This window comes from Cryptomeria japonica, chromosome 4 (genome assembly GCF_030272615.1).
Source record: "Cryptomeria japonica chromosome 4, Sugi_1.0, whole genome shotgun sequence".
Lineage (NCBI taxonomy): Eukaryota > Viridiplantae > Streptophyta > Pinopsida > Cupressales > Cupressaceae > Cryptomeria > Cryptomeria japonica.
In genome coordinates this window covers 669,152,238-669,172,034 of record NC_081408.1, presented here as the reverse complement: position 1 = coordinate 669,172,034, position 19,797 = coordinate 669,152,238, and the positions used below count along the sequence as shown (strand labels likewise).

General features: G+C 38.4%; 1 protein-coding gene across 1 annotated transcript in view; it reads right to left on the bottom strand.

Moving 5' to 3' along the window:
* Positions 1 to 19,797, bottom strand: part of LOC131061838 (methylthioribose-1-phosphate isomerase) — a 75,551-nt gene that overhangs the window by 18,083 nt on the left and 37,671 nt on the right. Inside the window, exons 3-4 of the mRNA XM_057995679.2 lie at positions 17,855 to 18,013; positions 17,662 to 17,761 (exon numbers count right to left, since the gene is read on the bottom strand). Coding sequence (XP_057851662.2) covers positions 17,662 to 17,761; positions 17,855 to 18,013 — 259 coding nt within the window. The remainder of the gene's footprint in view (positions 1 to 17,661; positions 17,762 to 17,854; positions 18,014 to 19,797) is intronic.

Here is a 19,797-nt window from a genome sequence, read left to right as displayed (position 1 = left end):
CTGGAGGGAGGTTATTTAAGCCTTGCAAGATGAATTGAGGTAAAGGAAGTGTAAAATGAAGCCTAAATTAAGAAATTCGCTCCTGACCCTTCCAGAGGGTCCAGGGCGAAATTCCCATTATCACCTAATTTACCCATGTGAGAAACTAAAAGGATGGATCCCTAGACTTTGTCATACTAAAACAAGCATATGCTCACCTTCGGGAGGATTTTGAAGTAAAAAAATGGAGTAATTGAGGCCTAAACAAGAAAATTCGCTCCTGACCCTTCCAAAGGGTCCAAGGCGAAATCTTTTAAAACTCCTATTTTTCACCTTGTTTGGGCCAGGCGAGGAGCTAGTTGTGAGGTAATGTTGAAATGAGGTCTAAGTTGGCCAGGAATGCAAATTTCGCTCCTAACCCTTCCAAAGGGTCCAGGGCGAAATTCTTACGAAGCCTGTCCCTAGAAAGGATCTTGAGCAAACTTCATTTGGATGTCTTCTTGTTGATGATTTAAGGTATAAAATGCTATGTTAGAATAAATATATTATGTGTCCTTAATCATCTTACGGTTTGTCTTGCAGATGAAAGAAGACCAGGCCAGGACAAGGACGACCTTCTCCAGCCCAGCATCAATAAGGACGACCTTCTCTAGCCCAGCCTCATCAAGGACGACCTCTTCCAGTCCAACATTTGAAGGAAAGACAAGGTGGCATCCCAATCATCACTCCTCCAGTCGGGTTGGTCCACTTCAGCATGTCCAAATTCAATGTACCTAAATCATTGGAGATGGCACAAACTTCGATGTACCTACCCTAGTTATCCATTGGTCGAATATTCCAGAGAAGACATGTGTCCAAATAATGCAATTATTTCATTGGTCAGACTTAAGTTTGTTGTAACAAACCCTAATTAGGGTTTCATTGTAAAATCTTGGCCATTGATCTCAAATTGATCTAAGCCATTGAATTGTATTGTGGGCACTATATAAGCCCTGGCTCCTCATTTGTAAAGGCTAATAGTTAGTCAATAGTTAAAAGGTGAATAGTTAGCTAATAGTGAATAGTCAGTTGATAGAATAGCAATTAGAGTAGAATTGAAAGAGAAGGCAAAGATTGTTGCCAAGATGTTGTTGTAAAAGACTTGTAAACTTCATTGAAGAAATGGTGAAATCTATGGGTCGATTCAACAATTTGCATGGTCTCTATACTTCTCAGATTTGATTTCATGTTATTAGATGAGTGGAAGAAATGTGTTTGATTGATGGTGAAATTCGTATATCCATACTACTAGCAGTTTGTTGATTGCAGACTTGCCTTGTGTAGTCAACTAGAATCGTTCAGCTTAAGCTTAACTTCAATTGTCGCTTCTTCACTGATATGCATCAGCTTGATGGTGTCTATGCCTGTAGCGATGATTTGAACATCATAAAGCCTTTCCTCCGAAGATCGCACTAACCTTGTGGAGATGGTCCTGGGATGTCAAAACAAGACTTAGTTAGAATTTCATCAAAGGTTATTCATTGCTCCTACATTCTTAGTGTCAGAATTAGATCCTTTCCTCGCCCTAATCCTTTTTCTTTTTTTTCAAAATCTAGACTAGTGAAACCCTGTGTTCCAGTAACATTCAAAGCAAATCAAACGTTCAGTCATCAAGTGTAAGTCCCCTTGTGATTCCAGCAAAATCACATCATACCACAGAGAGCTTACCCACGAGTAGAGAACCTACATACAAGAACCTTGGAGTTGCCTTGACTGATCCTTCGGCGAGATCTTCAGCAGTCGGGAAACTTTGTTCAAGAGAGGATAAGGTACCTTTAGGTATTTTATTCTGTGTTTGGTCGTGTACAAAAGACACATCAACACAACTTCATTTTAATTTTAAGCTGCAAGGTGTGTAGTTTCATTTTTCATCCTTTGACACAAATCACACTCACATACATGTTCCAATATATTCTCTTTCAGGCCCTTCCATGAATATAAACTCTGGACTTGTTTGTAAGCCTTGAAAAATCCAATGTGTCTAAATAGTGCATGGTCATGGCAAGCTGCAATAATTTTTTGATCCTAGGACAACAAAAATTCTGTCCTTGTACAAAATAATGGCATTCTTCACCTCGAATCTCTCATCCCTATTTGTGGCAGCAACAGCACCCTCAATCAGGCCTATAGCAAGTGGATATTTGGCATATGCAACCAACAACTCTTCTTTCCAATCAGATTCTGCTGAAGTGGCCAATCATTTGGGTCTCCTAAAAAGTGTGTTTGCTGCCCTATTGTTCTTCCCTTTGGCATACTCAATGTCAAAGTCAAAGGTTTGTAATTTAATCACCCATTTTTGTTGTTGTCATTGAGGTCATGCTATGATAAAAAAAAAAAATCAAAGTATTAGTGGTTCGTGTGCACCACAACATGCCCACAAACTAGATATTGCCTAAATTTTGCCAATGCATGCATGACCACCAACATCTCCTTATCATAGATAGCAAGATCAATCTTCAACTCTCAAATTATATGAGTTGTCCCTATTGCATAAGAACAGCCCCTAATCCTTCTCTTGAGCATCATACTCCACCACAAAAGGCAATGAGAAATCAGGAATGACTACTTGACATACAGGGTATTCCTTGTCTTCCAGCTACAGTTTCTTGGGATGACTACTTGACAGACATTGCAGGTTTGTTTGTGGAGTCCTACATTGCAGATTTGGGAGACATCATTGATGATATTCATCTTCTCTTTGATGAAGATGATCCTTCTTCGATTGTTGCGAGGGAACACTCTGACCCTCTCATTCATTCTCTACATGATCATTCTTTCGAGATTGACACGATTGTGGATTCTTGTGTACAACATGTGGAGGAGGTCTCTTTATCCTTAGAGGAAACATGTGAGTCTTTGGATCTTGTTCTACATTCATCCTCACTAGATCTTGGAGTGCCTTTTTCAACAGTATGGATCAGTACACCTGACTTGGAAGGGTAACTTTCAACATCGACATGGGGACACTTGAGCAGTTTTTAGAGACTCCATTCATCTTGAGTTTTTTTTCTACATATTCCCTTCATGATTGGGGAGACTTCATGGATACACCTTTGGTTTTGTTTCTTCCTAAGGGGAGGAATGTGATTCGACGATCGTGAAGCAGTTTCTTCATTCATTTTCGAGCTTCTACCATTGGTGCAAATTCTACATTGAGGGGGGGCTACTTGGTCTCTCTTCTTCTCTCTTATAGAGGGGACTTTTTCCTCACATGGGGTTTTGTCCTTCTCATACTTCTTTGAGAGTTCTTTTGTATAGTTTTCATCTCTCTTTTGGGGAGGAGTTTTTTCCCATTAGGTTTTTCTCTCTTTCTCTGTTTGTGAGAGATTGCATTAGTTTGTGTGCATTTGCATTTGTCCATGGGTACCTAACATGGTCTAGTAGCCGGGACCCATCTTGCATTGTTGACTTGAATCTTCATTCCCCTAAGTTGCACTTAAGGGGGGGTGTTGGTGTAAATTATTTCTCATAATTACACTTTACTTAAGTTGACTTAGGGTAATGCATTTCATAGTAGTTTGGATATGAGACACTTAGGTAAGTGTGCACATAGGGATGATGTATGTAGGAGAAATTCCACCTTTTGTGGTCTTATCTTGTTGTTACATTCCACCTTTGGTGGGAGATCCACCTCTTGTGGAATATTATATTATTTCTCCTACCTACTCCTACCTACCCTTGTTTCTCATTGAGCCACATGTCATGATTGTGTGCTCACATATCCATATGGCCTTGCTTTTATAAATAGGCTCATCTACATTGTATGTAATTTTTTGATGATCTAGCTGATCAGTATTTTGCATCTTGATTAGAATACAGTTTATTCTTATCAAATCTATTGTCTCTCTTATTGTGCTATTCAATGTGCTCTTGAGCTTGGCTATCTTCAACAAATTCTTACAGAAAGGCATCACCAAGAATTCAAAGTGGCCACAACGACCCCGAAAAGCAATCTTACACGTCCTCAAGTTTAACCCAAATCTGATGGAACCCAAATCCTAAGTAAATCTATGTGAAGAATGCTACCCTGTGTAACTCATCAAGCAATTCATCAATACAAGGTAGTGGACACCAAATCTTGATGGTTTTCTTGTTCAAGACCCAATAATCAAATCGCATCTTCATCATTCCATCTTTTTCCTTCACAAGTACTACCCAGATGCAAAGGGACTCATGTTGGGCCTAATGTGTCCCATAATCAACAACTCCTATATAGTATGCTCTATCTCATGATCTAAGTATGTCTTGAGGTTTCATCCTTGTCTTTACAACAAGGGTTTTCTCATTGTATATTGTATCAGTTGCATTTTACATCTAATAAATTATTTGGCTTCATAGCATTTCCATTGCTTCTCCCTTGTGAGGAAGGTTGTTTTGGTTGCAAGTGATCCATAGGCTACTATGGGGTTGATCAACACTCTTATAATTTTAACCTATAATGTGACATCATGACCTTGTTACATGTCACATCAAATTCCCAAATTCCCAAATTAAAATTCAAGTTTGAAAATATTAATGTCGAACAAGTTGAGAAGTCCATACTTACTTTTGAGTTCCATTAACCTACTTTGGTTGTTTGTGACAATCAATATAGTATGTTTTTCCTTCTTCCTTTAATGGGTTCCACTCAGTTTTCTTGTCATTTGAGTATTTTAGATTTCAAGAATCACCTTACATACCAACATATTCATCAGTTTACTTGTTTCTTCTGCCTGAAGATATCCATAAGCTAGTTTGTTTGTAGTTATTACCTAGTAACCTACTAAAATCTTTAAGTTGTAGTTGGCTCTCCCTACCAGCATGGGTCCCACCTACTAACATTCCTCAAACTTCTAAGATATTAAGAGCTTTGTTACTCAATCTTCCTCTTATCAAACGATTGTGGACTTTGTTATCTCTTCTAGTCAAGTATTATAAAGTTCCATAGACATAATCAGTGTCTTTTAGCATTTAAATTTGTCCCATTTAGGACAACACAAAATGGAACAGAATGTAAAGATAAACCTTCTTCAAATTAGATGGGAAAGCTCCCCTATAACAAAAACTTTAACCAAAATCCAAGAACAATGGAAACAACCTATTTTTTTGGTTCTTTAGAATGGGCACAAGGCTAAACAACTTTCCACGCAAAGATGAGGATTTTTGTTTTCATTTAAAGAAGACAACCTGTAACAGCTAGCAAATGTCATTTTTTTTGGCTACAAGTAGAGACCAAAAAACATGCGTAGAATGCAAGAATTGAAATAGATTGAAAGCAAAAACAAGATTAAATGTTAAATTAAAAACAACAATGGCATCCCTACTTTTATGGCTCTTTTCCCTCCTCTTTCAATTTTCTTGAATTTCAAGCCAAAATCAGAATTTTTGGAGGACAAATATCACTTTCCATCTTTTTAAATGATATTTGAACTTGTTAACCTGCCATGTCACTTTTCTATTTTCACTTGTGTACTTATTATACCAAAAGCACACTTTTTGAACTGCTGCACCACTTTTCAACTTAAAAGCACCCTGTTTGACCTGCTGCACCACTTTTCAACTTAAAAGCACATTTTTTGACCTGATCTAACAATTTTCATTTTTTGCTTATGCACTTTTTAGACCAAACCCACACATTTTTACCTGCTATGCCAACTTTCATCTTAAAAGAACACTTTTTGACCTGTTCCCACTTTTCCACTTAAAAGTGCACTTGTTGACCTAGTACACCACTTTTCTACTTAAGAGCACACTTTTGACCTATTCCCACTTAAAACCACATTTCTTGGGTTGCTATGACACTTTTCCACTTAAAAGGTGCACTATTTCACTTGCTATGTCTGCCACTTAATTGTGCACTTTTGACCTATTTTGTCATTTTCCATTTTCACTAGTGCATTTTTGGACTTGGTACACCAATTTTCCACCTTAAAGTACAAGTTTTGATCTCCTATGCTACTTTTTAACTTACAAGTGCATTTCTTGACCTCCTTTGCCATTTTTGTCACTTTTAGCAAAATTGACCAAAAGTTTCATGTACTTTTACCACTTTTATGCCTTGCTTAACTTTCAACGTAACTTTTGCATCCAAGCTCCAATCTCCATCTCATTACGTCAAGAGGCATACTAAACTTGCATAATGAATTGAAAAACCTCCATCAAAAAAAACTCCATGCGATTTAAATTGACACATGTCTGCATTTTATTATATATAATTTAAGTCACTATTTATTTTAAATTAATTTTTTTATTTTTAAATTGTAAATATTTTATCAATATTAACAAAACTATTGTTAGCAGCAGTTTTGCCAACGTAGATAAATAATGTTTTGTTGATAATAATTGGCAATGTAATGAATAATTGTTCCCAAGTAGTTGGTAGTTGCCGATGGTTGGCACTCTTAACCAACTGCCAAGTAGTATATATTCCTTGATTGTATTGGGAATAGGGAACGATTGTATAACCGTTACATATTGTAGAAATAAAATTATATCATTCTGGCCATATGTGGATGTTTGCTTTCTAAACTACTATGTTGATTATGTGTACCGTTACATTCTTGTTTACTCTGTATAGTTAAAGAACACTTCCGTAGGGAGTAAACATTTTGGCATTGTTGTCAATTCGAACCTAGAGATCTAAGAGTGCTCGAGAATTGCGACAGGCAAGATGGCAGAGTAATGGGCCAATCGTTTGAACAACAAGTTCTAGTAACAGAAAGTGACAAGAAGGAAGATATGTCAAAAGATCGGTGGATGTAAGACTTGGTAGACCTATGAGAAGTTTCAGTCAATCACTACGTGTAGAGGGAAGCTCGGGAGAGACCAGTCCCTAAGAGCACAATACGTGACGAACTGATAGTGAACCACGCGATCTTCAATCTTCTTGAGAGAATTCCAAGACTGTTGGCACATAATTTGATTGAATTGCAAGACTGGCAGGAGGAAAGGAATCAAAAGCAACGTCGGCAGAAAATACTGCAATACAAAAAAAGGATCCATAGGGAGAAAGAAGAGCGAGATACTGGCAGACGTTGTACCCTTGACAATTAATGCCCCTACGACCAAATAAGGATCGATGTACCAAAGACACTTGAGAGAAGGGGGAAGGATTAGTAAGGAGATCTCTCGACCTGAATGAGCAAAGTGAGAGATGGCAAATACCGAGAATCGTTAAAGGTTCAAAGGGTCCAACATGAAGTAGGAGTCAAAGTGTCAGCCGAAGTCGTAGTCGGGAGAGGGAATAACTATGTACATGGAGTGAGTTGAAAGAGGTTGCCAGGAACCTGCCACTCTTAGACAACGGAGTAAGCGAAGATCTTGCCGACTAAGCAAATAACCAGACCGTACACCTTGTTTCAAGTGAAGACTTTGAATCTACAAACAATACCAGTAGCTCGTCCATATAGTCGGTACACGACAAAGAGGAAGAAAGGAACCTCCAAACCAAGTTGTCGAAATTTTTGAAACCAATTTGCTTCATATCGAGAACCTGTCCCTCACGGAGGTACCAAGAATAGGGGGGCCTGAGCTGAAGACTCCAAGGAGAAGCGAGTATAGAAACAAAGAAAGCAACCAAGGTGTAGAAGACGTAAAAGGTGGACGTGTAGAGAGATTGCGCATGGATGAGGGTGCAAGAGAGGCACAATAACGCGGACAAGAGCCAAATAGTCCAATCTAGTCAAATACAAATGGTACCTACTGAGTGAAAACAATGATGAACACCCCAGAGAAGCAAAAACACCCTAAATTCACAAGGGATGAATCGAAGGATCTCGTATGCCATTGCAAGACTTGCATAACAATATGGGAGGCGAATGGGTTAGGACAACCATAATTATTGGTTGAAGGCATTTCCTGCCATGCTGCGAGGGATTGCCATCAACTTATATACAGACTTGGCAAATCAACACAAGGTATCATGGAACGAACTAAAGAAGGCATTCCAGAAAGAGTTTAAACTGTTGAGAGAGGATAATGAAATTGTTGTAGAAATTTACAACACTAGGCAAGGAAAGAACGAGAACTTACAAGCATACAATCATAGGCTCAAAGAACTACTAAACAAGATGGAGAACAAACCAGCCGATGGGCTGAAGAAGTGATGGTTCATCGAGGGATTGGTTCCCTCCTCGACGAGAAAAATGAAGGTAGTACCCTCGTCCTTGTATGCCGATCAATGCTTACAATCGGGCGATGGACATAGAGAGCGAGAATAAGACATCATGGGGAAAGAAGGTTAGTGACAATGATAGTACGAAAGAAAGCAGTGACAGAGAATCTAAAACCGTACAGGCCCTACGGAGGGATATGTTGTGGATGATGGAATTAAAGGCAGAAAAAGATGGAGCTAGGGAGAGTACATCGACTGCAAAGTGGAAGGTCCACAAAGGCTACGACCCCCAAAGAAGTCACTCTACGACATTTGTCAGGTACTAGGACATTCCATCAAGGAATGCTCGTACAACCTAAAATCAAGGAGCACACAAGTTCTCTTCTTCGCCCAAGGGGAACAAGCTGCCCCGTTGACCACACTACCAAAGCCACCTGCAAACCTCCAACGCCTCACCTGATGGGTATCGTAACAATTGGCGAGGGAACAACCACTATAACAATTACAGTAATAACAGTACACCGAGAAGCAAAATCTAGTAGGACATGAAGGGTAGACCCATGATCCAGTGCCAGAAGTGCAACTAATGGGGTCACTTCACTCGTGAGTGTCAAAGCGGCCAAACTAATGGGAGTCTGCTAAGCAAGTGGTGTGGACTTGGGAACCATGAAGACACTGGCTGCTCGAAACAAAAGGGAGTAAACATGTTGAACGTGAAGGAGCCAGACGAGGAAGTGGTGGCGATCACCAGACTCCAAACTAAGAAGGCAATGTACCCCAACCCTCGCACGGAAAAGGAAAGGCTTCAAGAAGCGAAGGCTAACATTGAACGAGTGATGGCGGAAGAAAGAAGGGTTTCAAATGATGCCACCGGTACTCCACTTCAATCAAAGTTGGAAGAAACCATCACGAGACAGATGTTGCAAGCCACTATACCCATAAGGGTATCGGACCTCCTACAAACCATGCCACAACTAAAGATGGTCATTACCAATGTAGTTGGTGACGAGGCAGTTGCCCAGGAACATTGCAAGCTAACGAAAAAGTCACCTGCCAACCTTGCCACTAACCTAATGTTGCTGACAGTAGGTATCGGGAGGAAGCTGGTCGTCATCGAACAGAGGCTCGGGTGTCAATGTGTTGTCAGAGGAGACATGGAAGGGCTTGGGCAAGCCAACACTATGGCCACTAACCTTCCATCTGGTAGGAGCTAACTAGCACGACATCAAACCACTCGGGACACTCATGGCATAGAAGGTCACAATTGGCATGCAATATTTCTTCTTGGACTTCGTCATCATCTCGCTGGAAAAGAAGGCGTACGACACCGTCCTTGGAGGGGGTTGGCTGATCACCGCCAAGGCAAACCACAACTGGATGAAAAATACACTCTGCATTGAGAGTGACTGGAGGAAATATGTGATCGACCTGCGGAACCAAACGGTGAGCCAGGAATTGGCATCAGACTTAGAGTCTAAGGGCGGAGATTTTGGGATAGAGGAAGGAAGAGTAATGGAGCCCAACGACGAAGGGGTGTTAGAACTCAAAAGTTGCTCAGAGAATGATACAAGCTCTCTCAATGGGCTGTTTCATTGGGAAATGGAGGACTACAAATATTTCCACCTCGAATGCAACATGCTACAAATCGAGAAGATTGAAGAAGCTGGTACAGAGAATGCCACCTTCCCTCCAAAATACAAGGAATACAAGGAGGGAGTGGCAAGAGTAGACGATACGCTTACCCATCAATTCGAGAGGGATAAAATGATAAAGTGTGAGGAACCAGACGTAAAGAAGGTCAACTTGGGGGAAGACGATGATTCGAAGGTGATACTGGTTGGGGATGACTCAAACCTCGTACTCAAGGTAGCAGCATTCAAAATCTTCATGGAGTACAAAGACACCTTCGCCTAGACGTACAAGGATCTAAAAGGGGTACCTTTGGAGTTGTGCATACACAAGATCCCTCTCATATCGAGTGCACAACCCATACGAAAAAGACCGTATCGAATGAACAAGAACTGTACTGCCAAGGTGCACGAGGGGATTGAGAAAATGTTAGAAGCAGGTATCATTTTCAAGGTAGAGATGACTGAGTGGGTCTCACCAATTGTTATATAACTTAAAAATGAAGCAAATCAAATTCAAATCTATGTGGACTTCAGGTGTCTCAACGCAGTCAAAATCAAAGACTCCTTTCTAATTTCGCTTACCAATAGAATACAGGAGGAAGTGGCAGGTCATGAGATGTATTCATTCATGAACGAGTTTTCAGGATATAACTACGTCAGCATCGCAGAGGAAGATAAATTAAAGACCACCTTTGCAGTGGCAGACGCGTACAACAAAATGCGATTCGGGTTGTGCAACACCCCGACTACCTCTCAACGCATCATCCTACATATTTTCGACAAGATGTCAGTAGGGAATTTTAAGGCATTCCTTGATGATTGATCAATATATAGTGAATAGGAAAACCACCTCACCGCACTCTGGGAATGCATGGAAAGGTACCAAAGGGCACACCTAGCTCTGAATCCCAAGAAATATCGACTTATGGTGCCAAAAGGGAAACTACTTAGCCACATTGTGTGCAAGGAGGGATTGAAGACAAATTCCAACAAGGTAGGGATCATCATCCGAATGGAAGCCCCAGGAGACGTAACAAGAGTAAATTGTTCCTCAGGCACATGGGCTACTACCGAACCTTCCTACAAAACTTTGTGCAAATCTCATACCCACTAGATATGGTGACACGAAAAGGTGAACCATTCGCTTGGGGAGATGAAGAGATGAAGTCATTTGAAGAATTGAAGTCAAGGTTGGTAAGCACACCGATATTGGCATACTTGGATTGGAACAATGAGTTCCATGTGCACGTGGGTGCCTCCAACTATGCCATTGGGGCCACGATGGCATAGGTGGGCGTACAAGGATTAGACCATCTGGTGTTTTTCGCCAACTAGCTACTCTCAAAGGCAAAAAGAAACTATAGCACGACTAAGAGGGAGGCATTAGGGATGGTGTACTCCGTACAAAAGTTCTGACACTACCTCCTAGCGACACCTTTTACATTCTACATGAATCATCAAGCCTTGATGTATCTTGTCAATAAACCAATCATCCAAGTACGAGTGAGCAGGTGGCAATTGTTACTCCAAGAATTCATGTTCACTATCATAGTACGGCCATGGAAAAGCCATGTTATTGCTGATCAATTGTCAAGGATTAAGTTCGGAGAGCCTCTAGAGCGGGTGAATGAAGATTTCCTTGATGCCCACCTATACTAGATTCTTGCATTGCCACATTGGTACGAGAACATCGGAGAGCACTTGTCCACCTCCATATTGCCAAGGGACATGTTGCCAAGTGAATGGAGAAAGCTAGCCCTAAAGAGTAAGAGGTTCCAACTCATCAACGAACTGTTGTACAAGATGGGATCGGACCAGGTCCTAAGAAGATGTGTAATACAGCAAGAGATTCTAAGAGTATTGAAGGAATCACACGAAGGGTTAGCTGGAACTGGAAGCCACATGGGATCGGACACCACTGCACAGAAAGTGCTACTAACAGGGTTGTGGTGACCAACTTTGCATACAGATGCTCAAGAGTGGGTACTAGGATGCGATGCGTGCTAGAGGGTGAGTAAGCTACTAAAAAGGGATTCCATGCCCCTATTCCCTTCACAATCGCAGGAGCTATTTGAGATATGGGGTCTCGACTTCATTGGGCCATTGAAGGTGAGTAGTATGCATCGATGTCGGTACATCACAGTGTCAATGGAGTACCTTACAAAATGGGCAAAGGCGTGGGCACTTCTAGATGACTCTACCATCAGCACAGCAATGTTTCTCTCTGAGCAGATTGTGACGCGGTTCCGCATCCCCATCCAAATCACAAGTAACCATGGGGTACATTTCGTGAACCACGTCATTCGGGCAATGATGGGTGAGTTCAAAATATTTCACAACCTTTCTAGCCCATACTACTCCCAAGCCAACGGGCAGGCGGAGTCAATTGAGCTCTCTCAATGTGGAAAATGCATCCAATAGAGAGTATAAATGTATTCACAATAGAACCACAATTAGGACATGCTTGAAAGCTGCTAAAAAGTTCTAACAATGATTTAATCTAGAACAGAAGACCAAGACTACCTTTGTGCGATTCAAACTTGAGGAACAACTACTGAGTGACATGGTTTTTATAACTAGATTTCGAGCACTCAAATGGGATCAGCCCAAGTGATAAATCAGCAAGACTTTCCTAATGGAAACCCTTGTTCAAATCACCTAGAGACATGTTACATAGTTAAAAATATAGAAATACCGAATGTTGAATCAGGTGAATAACTACATCCAATTATAATGTGGCATGCCCCAACTAATAAGGCCAGCTGCAACTCTTGGTTGAATTTGATGGAAGTGATTCCCCTCAGTTGTGGCATTTAAGCCAAAGGACACCCAGCCAGGGGAATTTACCAATCAAAAAACAATGTGAAGCTAATATTAAAAAACTAAATGATATGAAAGCAAATAAATCATTTGATGATGACTCACTCACAGCCTAGTAAATGAAAATGACAAATATTTACAGGCAAATTATTACACTCTAGGCAATAGCTACAGTTATAGCATTTTCTATCTGCATGCTTACTTGAAAAGTTTACCATGTGCGATAAAGTAGCTTACTTAAAAGAGAAGGGGAAAAATCAAACAATAAATTTGGGCTTCTCAAGCATGGATTATCAAATCTCCAAATATCCTTTTAAAGTTCTATCTATTTTGGTGAAAACTTAAGATATGTAGTTCAGTGAAAATGTATATCATTATCAAGCACTTGATAAGAACTTGAGATCGATATCCCCTTTGGAATGAAGATATTGGCCACAAAGAAGCCCATATTCTCCCTAGAGTCAGAGGTGTAGGTATAATCTGATTGTAATTCAAATGAATGGCTGACAGCAAAACAAAACGCTCACATGTAGAGATGGTCAATACAAATCCTAAAACAGCCTCGTAGACATACATAACTGTATACTCTCTCCATTGATTATTCTAGGCCCTAGTTCAAATACCTGTTTGTTGATGTGTTTTTTATGCACATGCGAACACAAAATAAAATACCCAAAAGTATCTTATCCTCTCTTGATCAAAGTTTCTCAAATGCTGAAGATTCGCACAAGGACCACTCGAGATAACTCCAAGGTTCTTCTATGTTATGTCCCCTACTGTGTTTTAACCATAATTAATCCATTTCAATATACTTATGACTCACTAAATATATTAGGAGACTTTTCCATCTTAACATGAATCCAATCAGTGATATTCCACTGCTCACTCGATTAACTATAAATAATCGTTCATCTGTCATACACCCATAATTTCTTAATGCAAGTGTCAAACCAACTGTAATGTCCCCAACACAAAAACACCTCCTTTCCCAAGTTCTTAAACACTGACAGTAGTAACATACTAACAAGGATTATGCATATAAACATATTCTGCTTACCATGTATTATCTTCTGAGCTCTTTCTGATTTACAATCTAATAATGTTATTTGTCTGATTAAAACATTATGTGTGTATATAACATTATTGATATTACTTCATTCCTATATATATATACTTATCCTTATTCTGGTTTGAATATATACACATAAATTAATTAATTAATTAAATAATATAACCAATTATTGAAGTATTTACTAAATACCTATTATATACTGTATTGAAACTATCACTACTTAAAACATTAGTTATGAATATTTTTAATGGCTGGTCTGCCACTGTTATGAATTAAATATTACTATTGTACATGTTGCAGTCTATGTAATATTATTATTAAATTCTGCATACAAACATATTCGGGCTACATATATTAAGCATACTTACTAATCACATCCTCTATTCATACCACCCAGAACAGGGATGTTACTGTCTGTAACTCAATAACAGTTCTAATCTGATCGGATCATTTCCAATCCATTCGATTGTTGCAGATAATATATCTTTCCTCTCCTTTTTTCTCCTCCCGTTGAGATTGAATTCAATTGTCTTCTTAAATGATTAGAGGGATGTGATTAAAGAGACACGTCCTTTCCTAACCATTTCCCTTCTTATCTTTAATCGCTGTCATTATCTTCTAAATCGTATCTCGTCTCACTTAAATCGTTTGAATAAATACTTTATTAACGTGCCTCTTCATAACTATTATCGATTAATACTCTTCCCTTGATCGAAATTGTAATTAGCATTGGTTTGAATGATGGCTGCCATCTCAAATTATTAATCGGTACATTTATAACCATAAACAAATCGCATCTTTCATAATTAACGGTTATTTGACTAATCGAAGTCATAAATCTCGTTTTTGTTACTTACTCCTTAAATCAATAATCTTAGTCATCAATTAAGTTGCTATCTTCTTCCTTAGGATGATAAATCCCCATTAGTCTCTTTATTTCTGTAATCGATGTCCTTATGATTACGGCATTATGATGTGGTTGGTTTACTAACAGTTCATTGTTTGATCTTCATTCAAGTCGCTAACCTTTTAATAACCAATGCCTTGTTTAGCCTTTCATATTTTAATTTTATTATTATTTATTATCCAATCTTGGTTTGGGAATGAGAAATTACAGTGTACTATAATATTAATTTAAATATTTCAAGAATATTATTATTGATATATAAATATTAATTAAAAAATAAATATTTAATAATTTCAAATAATCATTTGTTGGTAAATATTGTATTAATTAATAATAATAATTGCTTCATTTAGATTATATATATAATGATCAAGGAAGGGACATGACATTCTATGTCGGGTCACAATGTGTGGATAAGCACAGTTGGTTGATGTGATTGTTGTTTCTTCAAGGGGACTTATGTTGTACATGAATGCTTGAATTGCTGGAACTTGATCATCTGATGTTGCAATCTTGTGATGCTTTTTATCCTAAACTAGCTTGAGTTTGAAAAAAGGGCAAAAGACATAGGGTTTAGAAATTCTAAGAATGTAGGAACGATGGACAATCTTTGTTCTAACTCGACTAAGCCTTGTTTTGACATGCAAAGCAACAACTCCACAAAGCTTAATGCAATCTTCTAAGGAAATTAGATGATTTTCAAATCATTATCAAAAATAGACACCATTAATTAAATGCATGTCAATGATTGAATAGCAATTGAACCTAGGCTCCTTTAAGTATTCCAGTTGACCAAACAAGGCGAATTTGCAATCAACAAACTGCTAGTGGTATGAATTAAGAGTTTCACCATTAATCATGCACAACGCTCTATCATTCAATTAATCAACATTATCTAACATGAAGATCCAACAAGAAACCATGCACTTGTAAAGAAACAACACATTCCACCATAACTTCAATGAAAAGGAAGTTTATTTACAACTTAGCAACAATCTCTGCCATCTCCTCCTACTCTACTCTAGCTGCTATCTACTATTTGCTATTCTTATTAACCTCTATTCAACCCCTTTTACAAATGAGAGATTTGAGCCTTTTATAGTGCTCTCAAATACAATTCGATGGCTAGGATTGATTCCCAATCAATGGCCAAGATTACATGATGGAAAACACTAATTAGGGTGGGTTACAACAAACTCCTCTTAGCCAATGAAATAATTGCAACATTTGGACACATGTCCTCTTGAGAATAGTTGACCAATAGATGGTGGGGGTAGGTACACTGAAGTTTGTGCCCCCATGGATGAGCTTGGTTCATCGAATCAGGAAATGTTGATGTGGAACCTTCTGATTGTTGGAATGATGACTAGGATGCCACCTCATTCTGCTTGTTCTTGTAGACTTGATCATCATCATGAAAGAGTGTTGAGCAGTGTCTCTTGATACTCAACATTATGCAGTTTGCTCAATGTGATGGTGATGACAAGCATCGTTATGATCTAACAAACTTTGATTAACTCTTCTGAAACTATTTGTTTCCTTGATCATGTTTGATGTAGACCGTGTGATGACCTTGATTGATCCTCCCTTGTTCATGATACACTTGATGAATGGTGCACCTGGTTTACTATCTTTGATTCTTGGATTCCCGAAGGGAGTTCAAGATTGTAAAAGATTTCTTCGTCAAATAAGTAAGTTATCTTTCCTTCACGTACTAATGCCTTGATCTTGATCTCATGACTCGAGTTTGATCTTGATGTTGAACTGTCTTTGATTTCTTACTTAATCACCTACAAAGAAAACAAAAGTGTGTCAAATACATAGAATACATACTAATTTCACTTATCTTCTACTTTTAAAGGCCTGATTTTGTGCTTGCTATAGGTCTGACGCAATGTGAAATTTCACACAAGTCTGCCCAGGCTACCTTCAATTTGTACTGAAAATGCTTCTAAGAGAGAATAAAAGATCTTCAAAATCAATTTCGCCTTCCTTGAGAATGCATTTTGATTAATGAAATGATCAAAATCTCTTGTGTCAGTTAGCTGATCTTTTGTATTTGCAGAAAAGATTGCTATTGAATGATATCTTGAAGTGAAATAGAATGCCCTCTTATATAGGCGTTGGAGGTTAGGGGTGTGTTTCTTCATTTCAAATCCTCCAAGGCTGACTTGCATATATATATATAAAAAAAATAAAAAATAATTTTTTTTTGATTGCTCTTTATGCTGAGTGCTCCACACTAGAAGGCCGACTTTGCATTTTGCTCATGATTTTTTGATTTTTTGATCTTTACAATTTTGGCGGTTTTTTGGAAGATGTTTGCCACTCTTAGCATCATGGCGAGATTTTGGATGTGACCTTTGCCATATTTGCTACTGGCGGCATTTTGAATGACCTTTGCCACATTTGATGTGATCGGCTTTTTAGAGCACCTTTGCCACATTTGATGTGATCGGCTTTTTAGAGCACCTTTGCCACATTTGCTTGAAGGCAGAAATTTGAAGGACCTTTGCACTTTGAAGTTCTTTGCAATTCTCTTTCATTCATAGCATCTTGACTTCATCAAAGCTTCATTTGTACAAACCTGAAATTGTTAAGCTAACATTTACCAAAATCAATCTTTTGAGTAAACTCATGCCTTTGTCAAATTTCACATCAAAACCCTAGCTCATGCCATCTCAAACCCTTGATGCCCTCTAACTTGCAAATTGACAACCTTTTTGCATCTTGACGATCCTAGCAACTTTGTGAGTTTGACATGATCACATCCTTAAATTCATCCCCTCTCACAAGCAAGGGCAAACAGCAACTAAATCTACCAAGCTAAACACTACGCAAAGTGAAGAAAAAGTGGGGGTCCCTATTTGCAATGGGGCAATGTGTGAAGTCATCACAGCACTGTTGTTTATACTCTGCATTGAAACTACTTGGTTAATGAATTGGGAACCTAATCAACTGTTTTTTTCTTTTTTTTGTAGACGTATATTGTACACTAACTCAAAGTTCAACTTGTCACCATGCCATGAACATATAAAGTAAATACACAGCTTAACTGTACATAAATGAACAAGAGCAATAAGAAAAATGATTGAATCATATTTCAACAAATAACAATTACCTGAAAAATGCTCTCAGGACTGGAGGCTTGAGTGGAAGCCTTTAGGACCACATCATCCAATTTTTTGGCAGCATCTGAAAGGTTAACTGCTGTTGGGCGACTGCAAATTAATAAATACGTGTTAGTAACCATGATATTTTCTTAAATTGATTTGTTAGAAACAAACAAAAGAGGGTAAAGTCATTCATTTTACCTAGAAACAAGGTATTCTAACCGTTTTTGCAGAAATGCAATAGCATCATCCACCTTCCAATCAACCGAACCCAAATTAATAACCTCCACCGCAAGAGAAAGTGCAGCTGATATAGCAATTGCAGGTGCACCACGTACCACCATGTCTTGTATAGCATGCCTGGTTGACAAAACTTCTTGGTAAAACCATGCACAAATATAAGAAATATAAATGAAGTTCTTCCTTTATAATACACCTCACACCCCAACAACTTGACAAAATTATCACACATTTGGACAAATGCACACTATAAAAATCAAAGATCCTGTCGGCCTGAAAGATTGGCGGGAAGGATTGACGCCTGACTACTATAAGTTTCCCTGTCAGTGCACTTCTGATGTATGTATTGACTTCTATAAATCAAGCTTGTTTTAAGATAGCCAAAGCAGCACCAAACATATGCACAACCCAAATACAGAACATAAAGACACAGGAACAAGGAAAGTATATCAGTCGGTGCCAAAGAACTGTTACAAACTTAGAAATTCATAGTACCAAACATAAGCACAACCCAAATATAGAACATAAAGACACAGGAAATGAGGGGAGCACATCAATCACTGCATTACTCTGCAAAATAATTACAGTTGTCTAACCCCAGATACACTGCCATTAAAATTTCATCTCCCTCAATCAGTCCCATTCCCATTACATTACTTAGCCCAGTTTTGACTGAATCATTTAAAAATAAATAAAAAATTAATAACTCCCTCACAGATAGAGCACAACACAAATTAAGTTTTTAAAACGTATTAAACTAATACACACCAATTAAAAGAAAGAAAGAATGCAATAATATTAATGTCCATGAATAACAAAAATAGAGCAATGGGGCTGAAAAGGTATAATCAGTTATAAGAGAGAAGCACTAGGGTAGAAAGACCCTAGGCTAATACTCTGTCTCTCATTCAATTAGCCCCATTCCCACGACATTACTCAACCAAGATTTAGCTGAAGCAATTGGCAAAAAATAAAAAACAAATAATTGCTTAACAAATGAGTTCAACAAAAGTTAAGTTGCTTAAACATATTAAACTGGAAAATATGCACCATTGAAACTAAAAAAAATGTACCATTGAAACCAAAATAAAAATGAACTAAGATGTAAACTGTCAGGATTTCCCAGTGGAGATCCATGTTCAAATCCCCAAAAGGCATTTTACATGCTTAAATGTACAAATGTTGAATGCTGAATCAGGTAAACTACCACATCCAATTTCAGTTGTGGCATACTGATGCAGGAGCATCCTAGGCATATGATAATCAGCATCCACAAAATGCTAAAAATATATATTTCTTATTTTCTGATATCTGGAAGCATTCACACATTGGGCCAAGAAAATGTAGAAGGGTAGAGAGTCCAGAAGGACAGGTCAAGGAAAACCAATCGATTCAGTGATTTTTCAACAGTTGTTATAAAATAAATTGACAGCTCAGAAAGGGAGATTAGAAATTCACAGCTCAGATTTTTCAAATAGAGATCAAGTAAACTAACACAAGTTTTTGAAGGCAAGCCATTATTTTTTTAATGATGCCATTGCTCATGGTTCCCTGTCTTTTTTCAAATGTAAATTTAAACCATAGAATTTTGTGTCTTCCTAGTGCATCAGGGATGTGGGTTAAATGTGAGTTTAGTTGCATGAATACAGCCGCCATTAATTGGCCTCCCTATCTTTGACTGCATCGAGTGGTTTCAGAGCTCAATTTCAAGTCCAATTGATAAAAAGTACCCACTTATGTAGGATTGTTATCAAAGATTAAAGAAGTAGGCTGTTTGTGACTTGTGTTGGCAACATGCCTCCCAAAAGAACCTTGATAGAGGAAGAGTAGAAGTTGCCCTTGTGGCAAGGAGATTGGATTAAGTGATGGACTTGCCAAAAGTTATGAAAGATTGGATATTGTTG